Raw genomic sequence first — 17,500 nt, 5'->3', positions numbered from 1 at the left:
GCGCACACACACACACACATTCGGATTGTCTGAACTTGTGTGTGTGTGTGTGTGTGTGTGTGTGTGTGTGTGTGTGTGTGTGTGTGTGTGTGTGTGTGTGTGTGTGTGTGTGTGTCAGACCTGCTCAGTGTGATCCTGAAGGTCTGGTACCCTGATATAAACGATGCCAGCCTCGTCAGACTCTGCTTCCCTGACCCCCCCACGCCGACCAGCAGGGCGTTCCCCTGAGGTGTCCGCAGGATCCGCGAGATCCGCATCAGGTGGGTCATGGCGTCCTGCCATTGGACCAGAGACAGACGGCCGTTAACCAATAGGAACACAGACAGGGCTGTTGAGTCAGAAATGAGCCAATCACAGGGCTTCACAATGCTACGTTGACATTAGCGACCGACTGCTGACCCCTGCTGGATGAAAGCACTGAGCACCTTGAAGAAGACCAGGTCCATGGCTCCGCCCCTCGCCGCCTCGTTGTACTGCAGCTGGAAAACAGACAGCCGCTCCGCCAGGGCGTCCAGCGACGGGATTGGCTCATACACCTGTCAATCATGTCAACGTCACTGTGCTGCGCTAATAAATGCATCAGAGTGAAGACACGTGAGTAAATGCAGCTGAGGACCTTCGGAGCCTCCAGCTCGCCGTCGTCGGCTTCGTCTCCCGTCGCCTCCGGAGCGTCACGCAGGAAGTCCACGAAGAAGCTGTTCCACTGAGCGTGCTCAGTCACAGATCTCCCATGATCCTCCACTGTGATCTGAGCAGAGAGGAGAAACTCACTCTGAACGTTCAACGGTTGTGACTCACATCTTCTTTTCTCTGGACATCAAACTGCTCCGCCGGCTCCGTTGATTCATATTTTACTCTTTATGTTTTTACCTTTAATGGCCTGAATACACCCGCTTGTTATTGTTTTAAAGTGAAGTTTAATGAATGCTTTCACATATCTTTAATTCGTTATAGAACATTCCCTTTTCTATTTGTTACTCATATTCTGGTGTATTTTAGTATATGTGTGTATTTCATTACGCTAGATATGGATATATAGTATATTTATACTTTGCATGTATTTACTTCACTATCGAGCGTCTTTGACATTAAAATGAATTAAGTTAAATCTTATTATAATAATAAATCTGTTGCAGAAGAATATGAGAAACATTTTCAAATAAATAAAACATTTATTTTATTTATTTGTCTGTTTGCGTTTCTAGATTTCTCCTAAATTCACCAAAAGTTACCATCAGATAATGCCTCATTTGCATATTCAAACATAACATTTCAGAAAACTTGTAACACAAGAAATACTCGTCTTAATGTGAGTGATGAAGTGGTGAAGTTTCATGGTGATATCGATGAGTTCATTTGTTGGAATCAATAAAACAACATGAACCAAACTCACCGTCTCCATCAGGACGCCGAAGGTTCGTCTGTCGCTGTCGTCCACGAACCGGTCGGAGATCACTCGACAACATTCATGATGGAAGAGAGAAGAGAGCAGCTCACAGCAGAGACACACCTCAGAGCTCACCGCCAGGATCCCCTGAAACACCATCGTAACACCATGACTCTATGAAGTCCATAAAGCTGTAAATGAATGAAACAATGAATTCATAAAGTAAAGACTTTGTAGTGTTCCTACCTGCCAGATTCTGCTGAGGTCCCTGAGGTTGAAGATGTAGTGAAACTTGGCAGGAGACGGTAACATCTGTTCAAATCAAACACAAAGTCAAACCCTAAACTAAACTACGGAGGCCACTGAGGGTCAAACTGTGGGGCTAAAGCAAATACAAGAAAGTTCGAAAAGCAGATCATTCGGCACTAAACCAGTGAAAATAATAATGTATATATATATATATATATATATATATATACACAGTATAGTAAATAGTGAAAGTACTACAATATCCTGTATTCTGCACTTAACACCCTGATAATAAACTACATGTTCATCAGATATTGTGTTCTTCCGTTTTTCAAAATACCTCTACTGAATACTTTAATGTTGAAACAGGAAGTAGCATATGAAACATTCCGGACTCGTTATTGTTATTCTCACTGTGTGTGAGTGAGACGTATTCATCTTTTTAATAGTGTGTATTAAGATTAAATAACACGTTATCACTATTCTACAGCCCACATCAGGAGTTATGCTTCTCTATTTCTAAAAATGTAAAATGTTTAAGTTAAAGAAACACAACTATTAAAGATAAAGAGACACAAGATATGTCAGTAATGTGTCTCTCAGATTATCTCACCTTGGCCTTCACGGCCTGCCACACCCGCCTGGTGGTGGGTACGAGGGCGGCGGCGAGCTCGCACACCCCGGCAGCGAAGCCCCTCTCTGGGCAGAAGTAGCCCCGAGCCACGGTGCTGAACACCTTGTCGATGGAGGAGTTGGAGGGCAGCGTGCAGTTGAAGATGGAGAACTGCCTCTTCAGACGCTCGGGGATGTCGTTCCGACCGCCGCCCGGGTGGATCATGGCCGCCACCAGCTGTTCAATGGTAACGTTAGCAACTTTACAGGAAGTACACAACGTACACATACTTTTACTGTGACGCACTCAAAAACAACTGTGCTGCTCAAGGACTGTTTGTTGTCATTATGCAACAACACGTTGCCATACCTTCAGGATTTCATCAAATATTCAGACTGAACGATTAAACCTCAGCTGAAGTGAAACCAAAAGAACATCAGTCTCAAACCTAAAGATACCATCGTGACCTCAGCTCAAGTCCAGTCTCTAATGAAGACCGTGGGATGAGGTTGAAAGCTCCAGAATTCTCCATTTGTTGGAGAATGAACATTAAGTCCAAAACGTCTCCCTTCTTCATTTTATCCTTTTAGACATTCAAGTGTCATAAATATCACATGAACTCATGTTTACAGTGTTTACTGAGGGAATAAATCAAGAGAGAAGTAGAGTCATTTTAGACTAGACTTCTATACAACCAGAGGAGTCGCCCCCTGGTGGACACTAGAGAGAATGCAGGTTGAAGACTTGAAGCGGAGGTTGTCTCCATGTTGTCACCTGAACGTCCACCACGGTGATGAACTCTCCTGGACGATCCAAACTGTAGAAACCTTTCTGCTCCATCAGCTGACGCACAATCTCATTGGTCACCTGAGGAAGACAAAGAGATCAACAATCAGATTTTTTGTTAATGTGAAGACAATTTAAAAATAAATACTAATCATTTATTTGGTTATCTCGAACTGCATTGGCAAAGGTATCAATAGCTGTATTATATTGAATTTGATTATTTGTAGTAAACAGAATGAGACTTAATCTGTTTTTCTTGTAATAATTGAAAATAAAAGATTTTTGTAAAACATATAATAAAAAATTAGAAATGAAGAAAAAGAGGCGTCAAACAAAACGAGCAAAGGGAACGGAAACGAGCCGACGAATCAGAGCGAGCGTGAAGCCGACCTGGTCCCCCCATTCGTTGATGACGGGCATGTTGATGTCGTCAATGAAGACGGTCATGCTGCGTCCCGCCGGCGGCCCGTAGGTGGCGCCCATCCGTTTATCGATGTAGCTCTCGACGGTCCTCTGGAACATGCTGGGCAGCGTGGCCGACGAGAAGTTCATCGTCTTGCTGAGGTGGAGCTCCGGGTCGAGCTTACCGGTGAAGCCCTGCAGGGGGAGCCACAGAGGGACACCTAGCGTTAGCATCCGTTAGCTCGGGACGAGATCGAACTGAAAACAACGCGGCTGAACGTCGAGTGTTCACATTTCTGTTACGGCCAACGAGATGCTGCACTAACGGGAGTCTATGGTATAGGCGGGATGGTTCAATACCATCTTAGCATCAGACAGACTCAGACAGAGACCAGCTGGTGAAACATAGTGGAGCATCTGGCAGCTAAAGAGACAGATATTTGGTGGTGGAGACCAAAAACAAAGCAAAAAAGAAGTAGAACACGATGTGGAAAGTAGCAAAATGTTTTCTTCTCTCTGCCATGATGCGAGTATCACGCTGTACTCACTTTAATCATGACGGTCTTGGCGGTGCCCTGCTCTCCAATCAGCAGCACGGCCTTCTTCTGCTTCACGACGGTCTGCATCAGGAAGTCCGTCCTCACGTTGTCCACGTTGGGAACCAGGATGGACGAGTAGTCCGGGACGTGGTCTTTGGGGTAGACATACTCTGGCACCTGCACCAGGACAATAATAAATACATGAATGCAACACTATCTGTTTTTTAATGAAGAGAAAATGTAGTTGCTCTGGTTCTTGAGGAGAAGAAGTGGAACAGCTGAGTTGTTGTTTGCCTTCAACAAAACAGGTTTAGAGTTCACAGACCTTGTTGGACCAGTGCTCCCACTGTCCCTGCTCGTTGACTGTAAACTCAAAGATGGTCTGGTCGTCCCGAGTCTGCGGCAGGTCCAGAGACGAGCCGTGGCTCTGCAAACGCAAACAACAAACAAAGACTTAGCGCCCCCTAGAGGACAAACCGTAGACACAGAGACAGGTTAAAGGACCGGGTGATGAAGCAAAAACAGATTTTCCATCCGTCTCTCGTGGTGAAAGTATTCAGAACATTAGAGGGACGGTGTGTCGTCTTGGGTGACATCTAGTGGTGAGGTTGCAGATTGCAACAAACTGAATGTCACTCCTCCACTTCCAAAACTGTTCACAGCGTTTACACAACTTTGTTTTATTTTATAGTTCATTGGTCCATGAACAAGCATTCAAACGTTGAGATGATCCTGAAGGTAACTGAGCAAACCTTCAGATGAAAAGGAAAATAGGTGAACGTTACAAATCTCTTTTTCCACGTGTTTTCAATGACTGGAAAATAGTTTTCCAGGTTTTCCAGGACATGTAGGAGCCCTGTAGTGCTGTCCCTTTCTTTTGTCGATTAATGTTTTTGATGCTGAATGATTTATGAGCACATCTCTGGTAAACAAGCTTTAACAAGGTGTTTTAGTGCAAATCTTTGTGGAGAAACTCAGTTTTACAGATCTGTCGATTAAAGCCACAAATCAACTAGTTGACAATTAATCGTATAAACGTGAGTCCACGAAGACGGACCTTGAGGAAGGCCTCCATCTTGGCTCTGTCGTCCAGCTCCAGCACGGCTCCCAGAGACCACATCACCGCAAACACAAACAGTCGACCCACGTCACCGTGGAAACCCGGTCTCTCATCCGCCGCCGGGAGCAAACCCTGAACGCACCAACGTGGAAAAAATACGTCACACAACAACAACAAAACAAAAAAAGACCTCCGACCCTGGAAACATGATTTAAAGAAGAGGAATTTACATTTCTAAAACGTTCACATCTTAAAGATTAATATGATAAAAACACTGGGAAGATTAGACTTGATCTTCTAAAGGTAAAAGCATTTCACAAGCCTTTAAAGTCAATTGTCAAGCGAAATTGAGGCAAACTTTATTACCTGCAGCAGGTCAATGGTCTGTCTGATGTACATACACTCCAACACCTGCATCTTAGGAGACACCGCAGTGGAGACAAAGTCCAGCAGGTCCTGAAAGAGGACCAGAAAACGACATTAGAGCCAAACGAATATAAGTTATTCATTTAAAACCGACGTTTCCCTTCACAGAAATGAAGAGAATGAGGAAGAGTCCCCCTCCTCATCCTCACCTGGTAGCAGCAGCTGAAGCAGGTCTGCAGGACGCCGGCCTGCTTCTCGGGGAGCTGCTGGATCCAGGCCTGCAGGACGGGGGTCCAGCCGAGCACCGAGGAGCTCATGAACACCATCCCGTTCCTGGACACCGTTGCCGGGGACGCGTTGTCAATGTTGTGGGGCTCAAAGACAATCTGAGGGGGGGGGGAGGGGGGGAGGGGGGGGGGGGGGGGGGGGGGGGGGGGGGGGACAAGGGACATGGATTCACGTCTGTCATCTTCTGTAGAATTCAGGTTCTAGGTCTCCTCTGGACCAGGATCACAGAGTTCTTCAAGTTAAACTGACTGAATGAGAAGAACTCACGAGTCTGGACTGAAATCTGATTCAAGAGACAAAAACACGACGGACTGATGGATGGATGGAGAGAGCGAGAGAGAGAGAGAAAGAGAGAGACAGAGACAGAGACAGAGACAGAGAAAGACGTTGTGACGTCACCTTGCAGCAGGGCGACATGGGGATTCGGTCTCCGTTCGCCAGCGTCAGAGTTTTGTTGTCGTCCAGAACCGAGTTCAGGTTCTCGATCCAGATGGCGTCCACCGGACCGTCCAGCACAATCCAAATGTTTTCCCCCTGAAATATATATACACACAAACACACACACTGTTTTTTATTGCATTTCTCTACATCGGTTCGCTCCTTCAGTACTGAGCTGAAACAGCCAGCTGACCTTCTTGGCCTTGAGCGTCCTCCTCCACAGCGTGGAGAAGACGCCGTCCGTCCAGTCGTTGGTGGTGACGTCCAGCGTGCCGAACATCTGCGAGGCCGTGATGGCTTTGGGGTTCATCCTCATCTCTCGGTGGGGCAAGCCGCACTCCGACATGGCCTTCATCAGCGTGTGGATGCAGGACGTCTTCCCGGCGCCGCTGGGACCCAACGCCATCATCCCTGCATCAGTCACGGGTGTTATAATGATTCTACTGTTAAAGACAGATTCACATGCTGAGCGTTTTCATTCTCAGTAGAAATACATTTGACTGCTATATAATATATAATTTTCTTTAGAGACTTTTGAAAGAAAAAGGTGACAAAGTTACAGTATTTTCATGATTTAGATATATTTTGACAACACAGTTATTCCTGTTTTCAATAATAATATTAGAATATAGAAGCCCGACCAATATTTGTACCGTCCCATCAGGTCAGTTGACCAATCAGTGAACAGATTCTGATTTGGAGTGTTTGCTCCTTCTCTCCAGAGGATAAACCCTCTAGATGTTAATGACCTTTCCTTCAGTCAGGACGAACGTTACATCTTTAGCTCTTTATGCCGTGAGATCAGAGGATTCATCAGGATGTGTGAATGTGTGGTGTGAGCACACCATGTCGGACTCTCTGAGTCTCGTAGAGCTGAACCAGTTTGAGGATCCAGGGGGGGTGAGGGATCAGACCGGCTCGCTGAGCCTGACTGGAGATGGACGACTCCAAGTCTGGATACCCGGCTTTATCCAGAACTACAGAGGAGGAGGAGGAAGTCTTTAGATCATATTCAGAACATGAATAAAGACAAAACGTCAGCTACAGAAAGAAGCAGTCACTTCCTGGTTAAACAACCTCAGTCTGTTTGTCTCCACATATAGAAACTCTATACACATTGTTAGCATCAGTGGTGTTTCAGTGTGTCATTCAGAGAGAGAGACTTACCGATACCAGGAAACAGATCGTTGATCAGACTCATGAACAGAGGCTCGTCCTCGTCCACCTGCAGAGACACAGGTGGGCCGTCTATTATTACTCCTTAAAAACAATATAGGAACATGCATACTGTCATCCATCATTTATTTATTGGTTATTTTGGAATTGATTCATCCAAAATGTGTGCTGTCGAGCTTCCCTCCATTTTACCTGCTGGTCATTGGTCCAAACAGACAAACAGGAAGTGGGAGCTTCCAATGGGCTTTATAGCAGAGGGGACTCAGACTGTACCATGTTGAGCAGAGACCGGGGGGCTTTTTAAAGAATCCTAAACAACTTGTATCGTTACTGTTTTTGTGTCACGACAGTTAGAATAATAATGAGATTGCTGTTATTTTAAATGCTTTCATTGATGATGAACTAACTTTGGTTTGTAGGTAGTGGTCTGCTGAGGAGGGTTCATGTTGGAGTGCTTTTCTCACAACCTCACCAAAACCAGCCTGAGCTGCCTGTTGCTGTGAGGCAAACTCATCCTTCACAATACTAAAGCCATGTTTATGTTTTACTGATACATATTGTCCCATCTTACTAACAAAAACAGACATACTACCTAAAAAACAGTAATACGCACCAGTTTGGAGAGGTTCATGTCTCTCAGGACCCTCATCACCACAGTCTGCTCTGATTCTGACGGGTTCGATCTCTTCACAGCTCCCAGAGTCCTCAAAACCGATAAAATGTTCCTCAGACCAAAATCGTAATGGACCTGGAGTAAAAACATAACTGATACCATGAAGTCAAATGTACATGAAGTGCGTTTTGTCTCTACTTAATCAAGTAGCGACAAGAAGAACATATGATTATGATTGAGATTATGTGTGTTTGTAGAAGGCACGGGTAGGAGAACGTTTAAAAATGTTTCTGAAGATGATATGATGGTCTTATTATCTCTATTCCGACCTGTTTGGAGAGCTGCTCCTCACACAGTTTATAGAGGGTGTAGAACTTCCTGCTGAGGACCTGGTTGTCACGGAAACCTGCACTGGCCAGTTTGACCCTCATAATGATGGCTCGGTCCGGGACCATCATGGCGACCGTGCGAAACTGAATCTTCAGGTTCTCGGGAAGCTCCTGACGACCGGCATAACCGGGGTTCTGGAGGACCAAGAAGTTACCGTCAAAGTCTGGAACTCTGTGGTTGCTTCGGAGGTGGATCGGTTCTTTACCTCTCACTTCTCCTGAGATAGATCAGTTGCCCAACTTTCAAGACTCTCAAGTGGTTCAGTTCTAGAGCAATCAGGCTGGTTATGAGATAGATCAGATCTAGAACTCTCTAACTGGTTCTGAGATACTTCACCACTAATACCCTGGTTCTCAGGTAGATCAGTTCTCAATCTCTGGTTCTTTAGTCGCTCAATTCTGGAACTCTGTGACGTAGATCAGTGCTTGAACTTTTTTGGCTGCTTTCGAGATAGATCAGTTCTAGGATATTGGTTCTGATGTAGTTCAGTTTGAGATCTCTGACTGGTTCTGAGGTAGTTAAGGTTGTTAAACAGATTTGTTTAGAACTTTAATAGTGGTATTCTAGAACTTCTAGAACCATGAGTTCTATGGTTTTTAATTTCTAGAATCCCTTAGTGAGCCATACTGCAGTCGTTGTTCTTAACTCTTACTCTAGCAGCCTTTAGCCAGATGGATGGCCCTTTAGATCTGAAATACTTTGGACAGTTCTGTGGTGGTTTTGCTCTAAAAACCTGTGGTTCATGTCCATGTTTATGTAGTCCAAGAAATATGTGGCCAGCATGAGCTTTTCAGTCTTGTGGGAATTTCAAGAGCTAATTCTTCTCTCTGCAGTCTAGAAAGACAACATCCATCTCACAGGATATTACTGAAGCTCCAAACTGTGAATGACTAACATCAATCATAACTCATTTTGCCAGCCTAAGCCTCTCAACGTTGCTTCAGGTCAGAGCTCAGTTACCATGGTGAGGAAGATGCCGAACTCGGGGTCCATGTCAACCACGTCTCCATCGGTGAAGACAAACTGTTTCTTCTTGTTCCTCTTACACTGCAGGACGATGTAGATCTGCTGAGCGGCGACGGACAGGACCGGCAGCTCGATGCGGTTAAACTCATCAAAGCATCCCCAGGCTCCGGACTGGGCTAGACCTGCACAGACACACAACAACAACAACCAGATGACACTTTGAAAGACTGGCTATATCCTAGTAGATCCTCTGGTGTTCATTGTAGAACATCTGGCGGTTCAGATGTGCGTTTGGCCAGCACTTATATCTTGAACCTGTCAAAAATAACCGTTAGATGTTCTTATGGTTTAATGACCCGAGTCTTCTTTGTGTTGACTTTGAGGCTAATAGGTCTAGCTGCAGTAACCAGGAGAAGTCCTATTTAAAAACAGAAGACAAGCAGTCTACGTGGACTTTTGTCTAGATATGGAGTCTTAATACATTGGTGAAGGTGTTGATGCTTGGATCTACTCGTTGAATCCACCAGACAGCAGAATACACAATGTTCACTCTGCTTCCAGTAGGAGGGGACCTGAACAGTTTCTATGGGCCATATGAACATCCTTAGAGACCCAGATTTGCTCATGACCCTTTAGAGTAATTACCATCAGACCGTATTTAATCTTGAGGAAGTATGTCAAGGTTTTCTCCTCGACAATCAAACGGCAAAGATGTGGATCGACCTGAAACATTCTGGGTTTTGACTCCAAACTTTCCGATGCACCTTTGTTCCAGTTTGTGCCTTTTTGGATTAGTCGCAACCTTCTAGACCTGTAAAAACCTCTTATCTTTCTGACTCAAACACAGTAGTAACTAAATAACTACTCATACACTGCTGCACTAGAGTAATCACACACACATTCACACACCTTTGTAGATGCGTCCAAGACCTCTGTAGTCCATCTGGTCCGAACAGTTGAAAACCACCACATACTTCCCCAGACAGCGACCCATGTCTTTAGTGGTCTCGGTCTTACCTGAATACACACACTCAATTAGTCTATGTAGAGAGTCTATACAAGAAGAGTTGACAGAGTTGTCACTAGAGACACCTGTACTGTGTTACCTGTTCCTGCCGGACCAGCTGGAGCTCCGCCCATGCTCATCCCCAGAGCCTGGGACAGAGTTATGTAACACCTGGACAGATGTTCAAAAGAGTATTTAAGACAATGAAGGCATCGTTTTAAAATCAATACCACCCAACTGCGTTGGGTGGTATTGATTTCAGTGCTATCAGACAGGTACGCAACGGCGACTGCGTACCTGTCTGTCAGCGGAGTGATGACCAGTCTGTCTGTACAGCCCAGGTATTCGTTGCAGTAGCTGAACTTCACATCTGTGATTTGGATGACACATCTGTCCGTCTCCTCCAGGAAGTAAAACCTTGACTGTTTTTGCCACTCAAAGTCTGATGCGGACCTCACGTTCAGACGCACCTGATGGAGATGATAAAACATAATAACGATACCACTTTGATCCACATTGAACCTTCTTCTTGTCCGTCTCTCTGCCCGTCACCCACCAGCTCGTCGAAGATGTCTCTCTGGTGGACGTGGATGGTGATGAGCGTTTCGTACTTGGTCCTCTCGTTTCTGCTCAGCTCCCTGGTCGTCACGTCGATCAGCTCGTTGAGGAGGTCCAGGAACTTCTGATTGGTCGTCTGCATGATCTGTTGGCCAATCAGATAGGGGGCAGTGAGGGGAGAGGCTCTACATGGCAATAAAAGATGCTCCTATTTTTAAAATAAAAGCACCTTCTTGTCAGACTTGCTGAGGACGAGCGCATCTTCTGCGTCTCTGGTCCAGATCATTTGGATTCCCAGCAGGCCAACCTGAGCTGGAAAGGCCGACTGGAACTCCAGTATCTTCAGGCCGGGGTCGCCAATGACCAGGGATGCCTGACGAATGACATTATGGAGGGTCTGCCTCACCCCTGATAGCAGCTGTCCTAACCACACCTCCACGTTACCCTGGAAGACACACGTCTTAATGCTGACTCTAAATGGACCATAATGTACTAAATGAACATCATGCTGTATTGAAGAAGACTGTAAACTAGAGATTGATACCATAAACTCATGTTTACAATGTTTACTGAGGGAATAAATCAAGAGAGAAGTAGAGTCATTTTAGACTAGACTTCTATACAACCAGAGGAGTCGCGCCCTGAGAGATAATTAATGTATTCAATGGAGAGTCCCCATAAATACAGAGGTACAATATGTTGTATGTGTGTACCTGAGCCAGGACGGGTTGGCTCAGCTCCACAGTTTCTCCTTCTTGAGACTGAAAACTGATCATCTGGTCGTAGACGTTCTCATTGAAAACAACTCTGTTGACGTTGTCAAACAGGCTGAGCAGGTGAGCCTGAGGGACAGAGAGATGTGGAACTGAACATGACTTCTTCAAACAACAGAGAGGAACATCTAGAATACAGATCACCTGTGTGTTCACCTGTATAGTGTGAGAGTCAGAGGCCTGGCCCAGAATCTCCAGCAGGGCCGGGTCAGACACGAAGAAAAAACGAGGAAACACCAAGCGCTTCTTCTCCAGGTAACCAGACAGAGACTTCTGACAGAGCTCCAACTGATCCAGGAGGTGAGGGAGCAACTGGTGGAGGGAGAAGAAGAAGAAGAAGAAGATGAGGAGGGGGAGGAGGAGGAGGAGGAGGAGGAGGAGGAAGAAGATGAAGAAGAAGAGGAGGAGGGAGAAGAAAATGAAGAATTACTGAATCCAGAGTCCTCACTAACGGTAAGTCATGTAACAGTAATGTGAGCGTGCTGTTGCTCAGAGGCACGTGGGCAGCACCTGGCTGAGCGTCTCGTCTCCCACGCAGCACGTCACCACGTTGGGCAGCTCGTGTGCTCGCTGCATGATCCGCTGCCACGACTTGTCAATGTTCTGGAATCGTTTGGCCTCCTGGACGGGTCAGAGACGTTCACACTTTATATTCTATCTGATGACAGACTAAATATACAAGCTCCTCCTCTCACGTGTCATGATCATGTGACCTGAGGCAGCTGCTTGGCGATGTCTCCGCCCACAAACACGGCCTCCAGGTAGATCCAGAGGTTCTGAACCGACAGCCACTTCTCAATGATCTCTGAGGTGTTGGACAGCTTCTGGACCCACAGCTGGATGGATGGCTTGAAGGGAGCGTTGTACCTGCAGGAGGAGGAGGATGAAGAAGAGGAGGAGGAAGAGGAGGAGCCACAGACGGCCGGGTCATTCATTTGTTCATTTATTCGTTTATTCATTCACTTATTCATACACTTCTTTATACATTAATTCATTCGTCCATTCACTTGTTTATTAATTTATACATTTAATCAATACTTTTTTTAAACATATTCATTCATTTAATAATTTATTCAATAATTATTTAATTCATTCATCCATGTCCTCCTTCCTTCCTTCCTTCCTAGTCCATCTTCTTTTCTTTCCTTCCTTGCTCCCTAGTCCACCTTCCTGTCTTCCTTTCCTTTCTTCCTTTCTTTTCTTACTAGTCCTCCTTTTCTTATTTCCTTCCTTCCTTCTTGGTCCACCTTCCTTTCTTTCCATCTTTCCTTCCTAGTCCACCTTCCTGTCTTCCTTTCCTTTCTTCCTTTCCATCCTCCCTAGTCTTTGTTGCATTATTTCCGTCCTTCCTTTCAAGTCATTCTTCCTCCCTCTCCTTCCTTCTTAGTTGTCCTTCCTTCCTTTCTAGTTCTCCTTTGTTCCATTCCTTATTTCCCTCCTGCTTCTCCTTCCTACCTTCCTTTTCCTTCCTTCCTCCCTCTTCCTCCCTGTCGTCCTCAGCCCTCGTCTCCTCACCTGTTGCTGAGCAGAGAGGTCAGCACCATCAGACTGTCCTCCAACATGGAGATCTTGTCGGCGGTGTCGGCTCCTCTCAGCAGCAGTTCTCCTCGGGTCCTGAAGGGGGCGAAGCCGAGCGTGTGTCCTCTCCACTCGTCCACTACGTCCTTCAGCTTGTCCTCGATGTCTCGCTCCTTCACCGCGCTGATACACACATCCTGACACACACAGGAAACAGCTGTTCAACTAGTTCTGACATCCAGGGAGAAGATGTAATGTGGTTGAAACAATGTGTGAGTAAAACACCTCGATGTCCTCTTTGTATCTCAGCAGAGGAGCCTCCATGATGTGTCTGAGGGAGAAACTCTCCGATTCCACCTGGAAGCTGTGAGCCGTCAGCTCGCTGAGACGAGTCCAATGTCGGGGCAGCATGACCTGAAGGAGAAACAGTCCGTTCACAACGCGTCACCACTCCGGTCCACCGTGAGCATGGGAGTCTCTACTACCTTGTTGGCCATCATGTGGAGCAGAGGGCAGGTCTCGGTGAAGTCATCGATGGTCTTCTTCAGGTCTCTGAAGGCCTGCCACTCCTTCAGCGCCTTCGGAAGCTTCCGGATCCTGAAAACACAAAAGAAGAAGATGAAACTCCTCTTTGTGCAAATTAAATAAGTATTTTAATTTGCTGCCGGCATCTTGAAGTTACATTGAGGATCTTCTACATGGCCCTGAACCAGTCTCAGTGTAGTCCTGGTCCTCTATGTGAACCAGTCTCAGTGTAGTCCTGATCCTCTATATGAACTAGTCTCAGTGTAGTCCTGGTCCTCTATATGAACCAGTCTCAGTGTAGTCCTGATCCTCTATAAGACTTCCATCAGTAAAGAGACCATCAGAGAGAAGCTGGTCTATTTCTATAGAGTTATTCTTATAGGAGGAGACCTCAGCTCTCGGCAGCAGCAGCGTCTCCTCCTCCTCCTCCTCCAGGAGCAGAGCTTCTCCTCTCTGCTGGAGACCCAGGACGTATTGCTGGACCCGCTGGAGGGAAGGGAGGCAACGGGAGAACCAGAACTAGGACTGAGAGGGTCAGACTGTCAGACCCTGCTGCAGTAAAATTAGGTTTAGAGGTTTTCTAAAGGGACTCTGGTGCTCAGAGACACTGCCACTGTAGTCCACACAACGTTCCTTACAGTAGTCTTAAAAACAATATAAAAATACTCGATTAGTGAGAGATGGATCTATAAGTGCTGCAAGCGGTGATCAGAAAGCTGACCTCCAGACTATTCTACAGGTCTTGACGTAACTTTCAATCTAAAATCTGCTGCACCTGTTCTGGAAGTCTTGCAGCTCGGCGGTGATCCTCTGGATGTCGAGGTCGGCCCACAGGACGTCGTAGTAGCCGGCGACGCTGTCAATGACGGAGTTGTACAGAGCGTAGAGTTTGGACATCAGAGAGAGCTCCCTCCTGATCCTCTGCAGCTCCGGATACTCTGCAGGGTAAGAGAGGGAAGGATCAGGGAGGAGAAGCATGAGAAAGAAAGGGAGGCAGCCAGTCCGTCAGACAGCAGTACCGTTGGCGGTCAGTCCGAACAGCTCCTCTCCTCCAGAGTACGTGGTGTAGTTCCTCCACAGCTGATCAAACTCGGCCTGAAAACTCTGCACCCGCTCGCTGGCTTCAGCCGGAGCGACGCCCTCCGTCCCCGGACCCCTGCAGGAAAACACAGCAGTGATTTGTTTGCTACTTCGTCACGCTCAACGTAGACGTCGCTCCTCTGTACCTGTGGTTGTACTCGGAGCAGAAGCTCTGGACGTGGATCTGGAAGCTCTGCACCGCAGACAGCAGGTCGGCCTTCATGCTGGGCTGGATCCTCACCAGGGTGTTCTGGTTCTGCACCACCTGAAAAACCACAACGCACTTTAGTTGGATCCACAAAAAGGGGTCGCTAGTCTTCCTGAGGGGACCCACAAAAACACTTAAAAACATAAAAAAAAATTGAAAATTATGAATTAAAATGTTTTTACAAACGGCAACAAAAAGAATCAGAAACAGTAATATTCTGCAGTTTTAAGGACCCAAAACCCTGAAAACAATCGACTATTTAAATGAATGACTGGATAAATGAATAAATTAATAAATGTTTGTCAATAATAATAATTTCATCGATATTTTGGATCTGCGCTGTGATTGGACGACGTGGGCGCAGGCCTCACCAGGGCGCCGAGGTTGGTCCAGGCGTACGTCAGGCCGTCCACGCGCTCCGCGCTCCCGTCACTGAAGAGCAGCTCATGTTTGTGGAGCAGAGCGAAGGATTCCTCCACCGGTCCGATGGCGGCGTCGATACCGAGCTCCGCCTCCCGGACCTCCAACAGCAGACAGGAAGTGAAGGAGTTATTATTCATGGTGAGTGATGAATAAATCAGAAGGAGAAGGTAAGAAGTAAGAAGTACTAAAAGTACTGGCAGTGTTAGCAGTAGTACTATTGTAGAAGTAATTTATTATTTAGATAAACTGCTTTTATTTAATTATCAGAACCATAAATAAAGAGATTATGATCAATACGTATTATTGAATCAATTAATGAATGAGTGGATAAATTAGTGAATGAATGAATGAATGAATGAGGGAATTAAGGACCAAATGAATGGATGAATGAATGAATATATAAATGAATGAATGGACAGATGACTGAATGAATAAATGAATAAATTAAGGACCAAATGAATGGATGAATGAATGAATGAATGAATGAATGAATAGAAAGAGAAAGACTTAATTAGTAATTGATTGACAGAACAGATTATTATAATAAAGAGTTCATTGCTGAGGAGAAGTTTAGATCAAAGGTTCAGTCCATCACTTTAAAATGAATGAATGAATATTGTGCCGCCTGACAGCCAATCAGAGGCCGGCTGACCTCTCTCAGCGCTGCCATGGCTCCCCTCACGTCCTCCAGATCTGCGATTGGTCGCTGCAGCCGCTTCGTCAGCCCGTCCACGAAGGAGAAGACGTCGTCCATGTCGGCGGACGCGCGGCGGTTGAGCGCGGCGCCGAAGGCTCTTTTCCAGAGACGGCACTCCTGAGTGAGCGCCAGCTTCAGCCTCTCGGTGTCACAGAGGATCGAACCCACGGCGTAAAACTCCGGGAGTTCCAAAATCTGCACCTCCAGCTTCTGCGGGGACAGCAAGGCATCATGGGTAAACTTTGTTTTAACTGTAGTTCTCAAAATCTTCCATCAACAAATACACATTTACGAGATTGGAGTTCAAGATAAAGATCAGGCAGCAGCGTGACGTCCGACATGTCGGTAAAGAGCTCCAGAGTTCAGCCCACTAACGTCCTGAGTGGTACTCCGGTGGTCTGGAGTAAACCTGCGTCAGGAGAGTCAGTGGCTGGTTTCATCAACAGAGACAAAGAGAAGAGTCGGAAGTGTAGATGTGACAAACAGGAAGTGGACTCACCGAGTAGAGGGACATCTGAGAGCCGAACTCCGTCAGCGACGGGTTGGACTGTAGGAAGGCCTGCACCTGCTCCTCTGGGTCCTAAACACACCTGGTTGTTAGTCCAGTTCAACACACACACACACACACACACACACACACACACACTGACCTGGTTCCACAGAGTAGAGAAGTGGCTGAGTTCATTCAGAGTGTCAGCAGCCTGAGCTCTCAGAGACGACACCATGGAGCTGAGCTGGATCACCAACCTGCTCCAAACGGCAACATGACAGGAGGTCAGAGGTCACTGAGGTCTACCTGTAGCCTGCTGCAGACCAGGTCTAACTGAGGTCTGAACCACAGACTGTATGTAAGAAGTGATGCCTCCTGGTTCAAAGTCATACATTCAGTATGAAGGAAGACTTCTGCGGCTCAGACACTTCACCAATAAGATACCATGACATTACTGTCCGTCTAAAAGACACGCTGAAGCTGGACTGACCTGGAGACGTCTCTGTGTTCGGCCAGCTGTCTGTCCAGAGGCCTCAGCACCGGCGGCTTCACCGGGATGTCGTCTCCTGCGTCCCGAACCGCCGCCTGCTCCGCCTGGTGGACAGAAGAGCGCCGCACTGTGATTGGCTGCCTGGAAACAGTCTGGTCACTGACATGTGAGACGGGTTTACCTGCTGCTGTTTGTACTGCAGACGAGAGAACGTCCACAGAGGGACGTCTTTAGTCACAGACAACACAACGCTCACCAGCTTGTTCACGGTACTCTGAAACACACACACACACACACACACACACACACACACACACACACACACACACACACACACACACACGGGTTCAGCTTGACTTTCAGCCACTTTTGTCCAGATTGTGTATAAAACAACAAGAAAAGCAGATCACAAAAACATTTCATATTTTCACAATTTACATATTTAAAAAATTACAGACA

At 46.4% G+C, this 17,500-nt stretch overlaps 1 protein-coding gene across 1 annotated transcript in view; it reads right to left on the bottom strand.

Moving 5' to 3' along the window:
* The window catches only part of dnah5l (dynein, axonemal, heavy chain 5 like), a 41,692-nt gene that overhangs the window by 12,839 nt on the left and 11,353 nt on the right, over positions 1 to 17,500 (bottom strand). The window contains exons 26-66 of the mRNA XM_068737135.1: positions 17,223 to 17,315; positions 17,042 to 17,145; positions 16,712 to 16,808; positions 16,561 to 16,641; positions 16,017 to 16,271; positions 15,313 to 15,462; positions 14,880 to 14,998; positions 14,673 to 14,809; positions 14,429 to 14,591; positions 13,614 to 13,725; positions 13,414 to 13,542; positions 13,126 to 13,325; positions 12,324 to 12,477; positions 12,121 to 12,231; positions 11,767 to 11,922; positions 11,551 to 11,679; positions 11,067 to 11,282; positions 10,836 to 10,982; positions 10,577 to 10,749; positions 10,380 to 10,450; positions 10,183 to 10,290; positions 9,268 to 9,455; positions 8,247 to 8,441; positions 7,918 to 8,052; positions 7,296 to 7,353; positions 6,974 to 7,105; positions 6,322 to 6,539; positions 6,090 to 6,224; positions 5,612 to 5,788; positions 5,403 to 5,492; positions 5,034 to 5,168; positions 4,302 to 4,403; positions 3,986 to 4,153; positions 3,426 to 3,632; positions 3,024 to 3,116; positions 2,250 to 2,486; positions 1,634 to 1,699; positions 1,394 to 1,534; positions 617 to 748; positions 426 to 536; positions 121 to 275 (exon numbers count right to left, since the gene is read on the bottom strand). Coding sequence (XP_068593236.1) covers positions 121 to 275; positions 426 to 536; positions 617 to 748; positions 1,394 to 1,534; positions 1,634 to 1,699; positions 2,250 to 2,486; positions 3,024 to 3,116; positions 3,426 to 3,632; positions 3,986 to 4,153; positions 4,302 to 4,403; positions 5,034 to 5,168; positions 5,403 to 5,492; positions 5,612 to 5,788; positions 6,090 to 6,224; positions 6,322 to 6,539; positions 6,974 to 7,105; positions 7,296 to 7,353; positions 7,918 to 8,052; positions 8,247 to 8,441; positions 9,268 to 9,455; positions 10,183 to 10,290; positions 10,380 to 10,450; positions 10,577 to 10,749; positions 10,836 to 10,982; positions 11,067 to 11,282; positions 11,551 to 11,679; positions 11,767 to 11,922; positions 12,121 to 12,231; positions 12,324 to 12,477; positions 13,126 to 13,325; positions 13,414 to 13,542; positions 13,614 to 13,725; positions 14,429 to 14,591; positions 14,673 to 14,809; positions 14,880 to 14,998; positions 15,313 to 15,462; positions 16,017 to 16,271; positions 16,561 to 16,641; positions 16,712 to 16,808; positions 17,042 to 17,145; positions 17,223 to 17,315 — 5,780 coding nt within the window. The remainder of the gene's footprint in view (positions 1 to 120; positions 276 to 425; positions 537 to 616; positions 749 to 1,393; positions 1,535 to 1,633; positions 1,700 to 2,249; positions 2,487 to 3,023; positions 3,117 to 3,425; positions 3,633 to 3,985; positions 4,154 to 4,301; positions 4,404 to 5,033; positions 5,169 to 5,402; positions 5,493 to 5,611; positions 5,789 to 6,089; positions 6,225 to 6,321; positions 6,540 to 6,973; positions 7,106 to 7,295; positions 7,354 to 7,917; positions 8,053 to 8,246; positions 8,442 to 9,267; positions 9,456 to 10,182; positions 10,291 to 10,379; positions 10,451 to 10,576; positions 10,750 to 10,835; positions 10,983 to 11,066; positions 11,283 to 11,550; positions 11,680 to 11,766; positions 11,923 to 12,120; positions 12,232 to 12,323; positions 12,478 to 13,125; positions 13,326 to 13,413; positions 13,543 to 13,613; positions 13,726 to 14,428; positions 14,592 to 14,672; positions 14,810 to 14,879; positions 14,999 to 15,312; positions 15,463 to 16,016; positions 16,272 to 16,560; positions 16,642 to 16,711; positions 16,809 to 17,041; positions 17,146 to 17,222; positions 17,316 to 17,500) is intronic.

Source organism: Cebidichthys violaceus, unplaced genomic scaffold, assembly GCF_023349555.1.
Source record: "Cebidichthys violaceus isolate CVI_PGR_0920_01 unplaced genomic scaffold, fCebVio1.0.p SCAF_76, whole genome shotgun sequence".
In the NCBI taxonomy this organism is placed as follows: Eukaryota; Metazoa; Chordata; class Actinopteri; order Perciformes; family Stichaeidae; genus Cebidichthys; species Cebidichthys violaceus.
The sequence above is the reverse complement of the archived record's forward strand: the minus strand, read 5'-3'. Positions and strand labels throughout refer to the sequence as shown.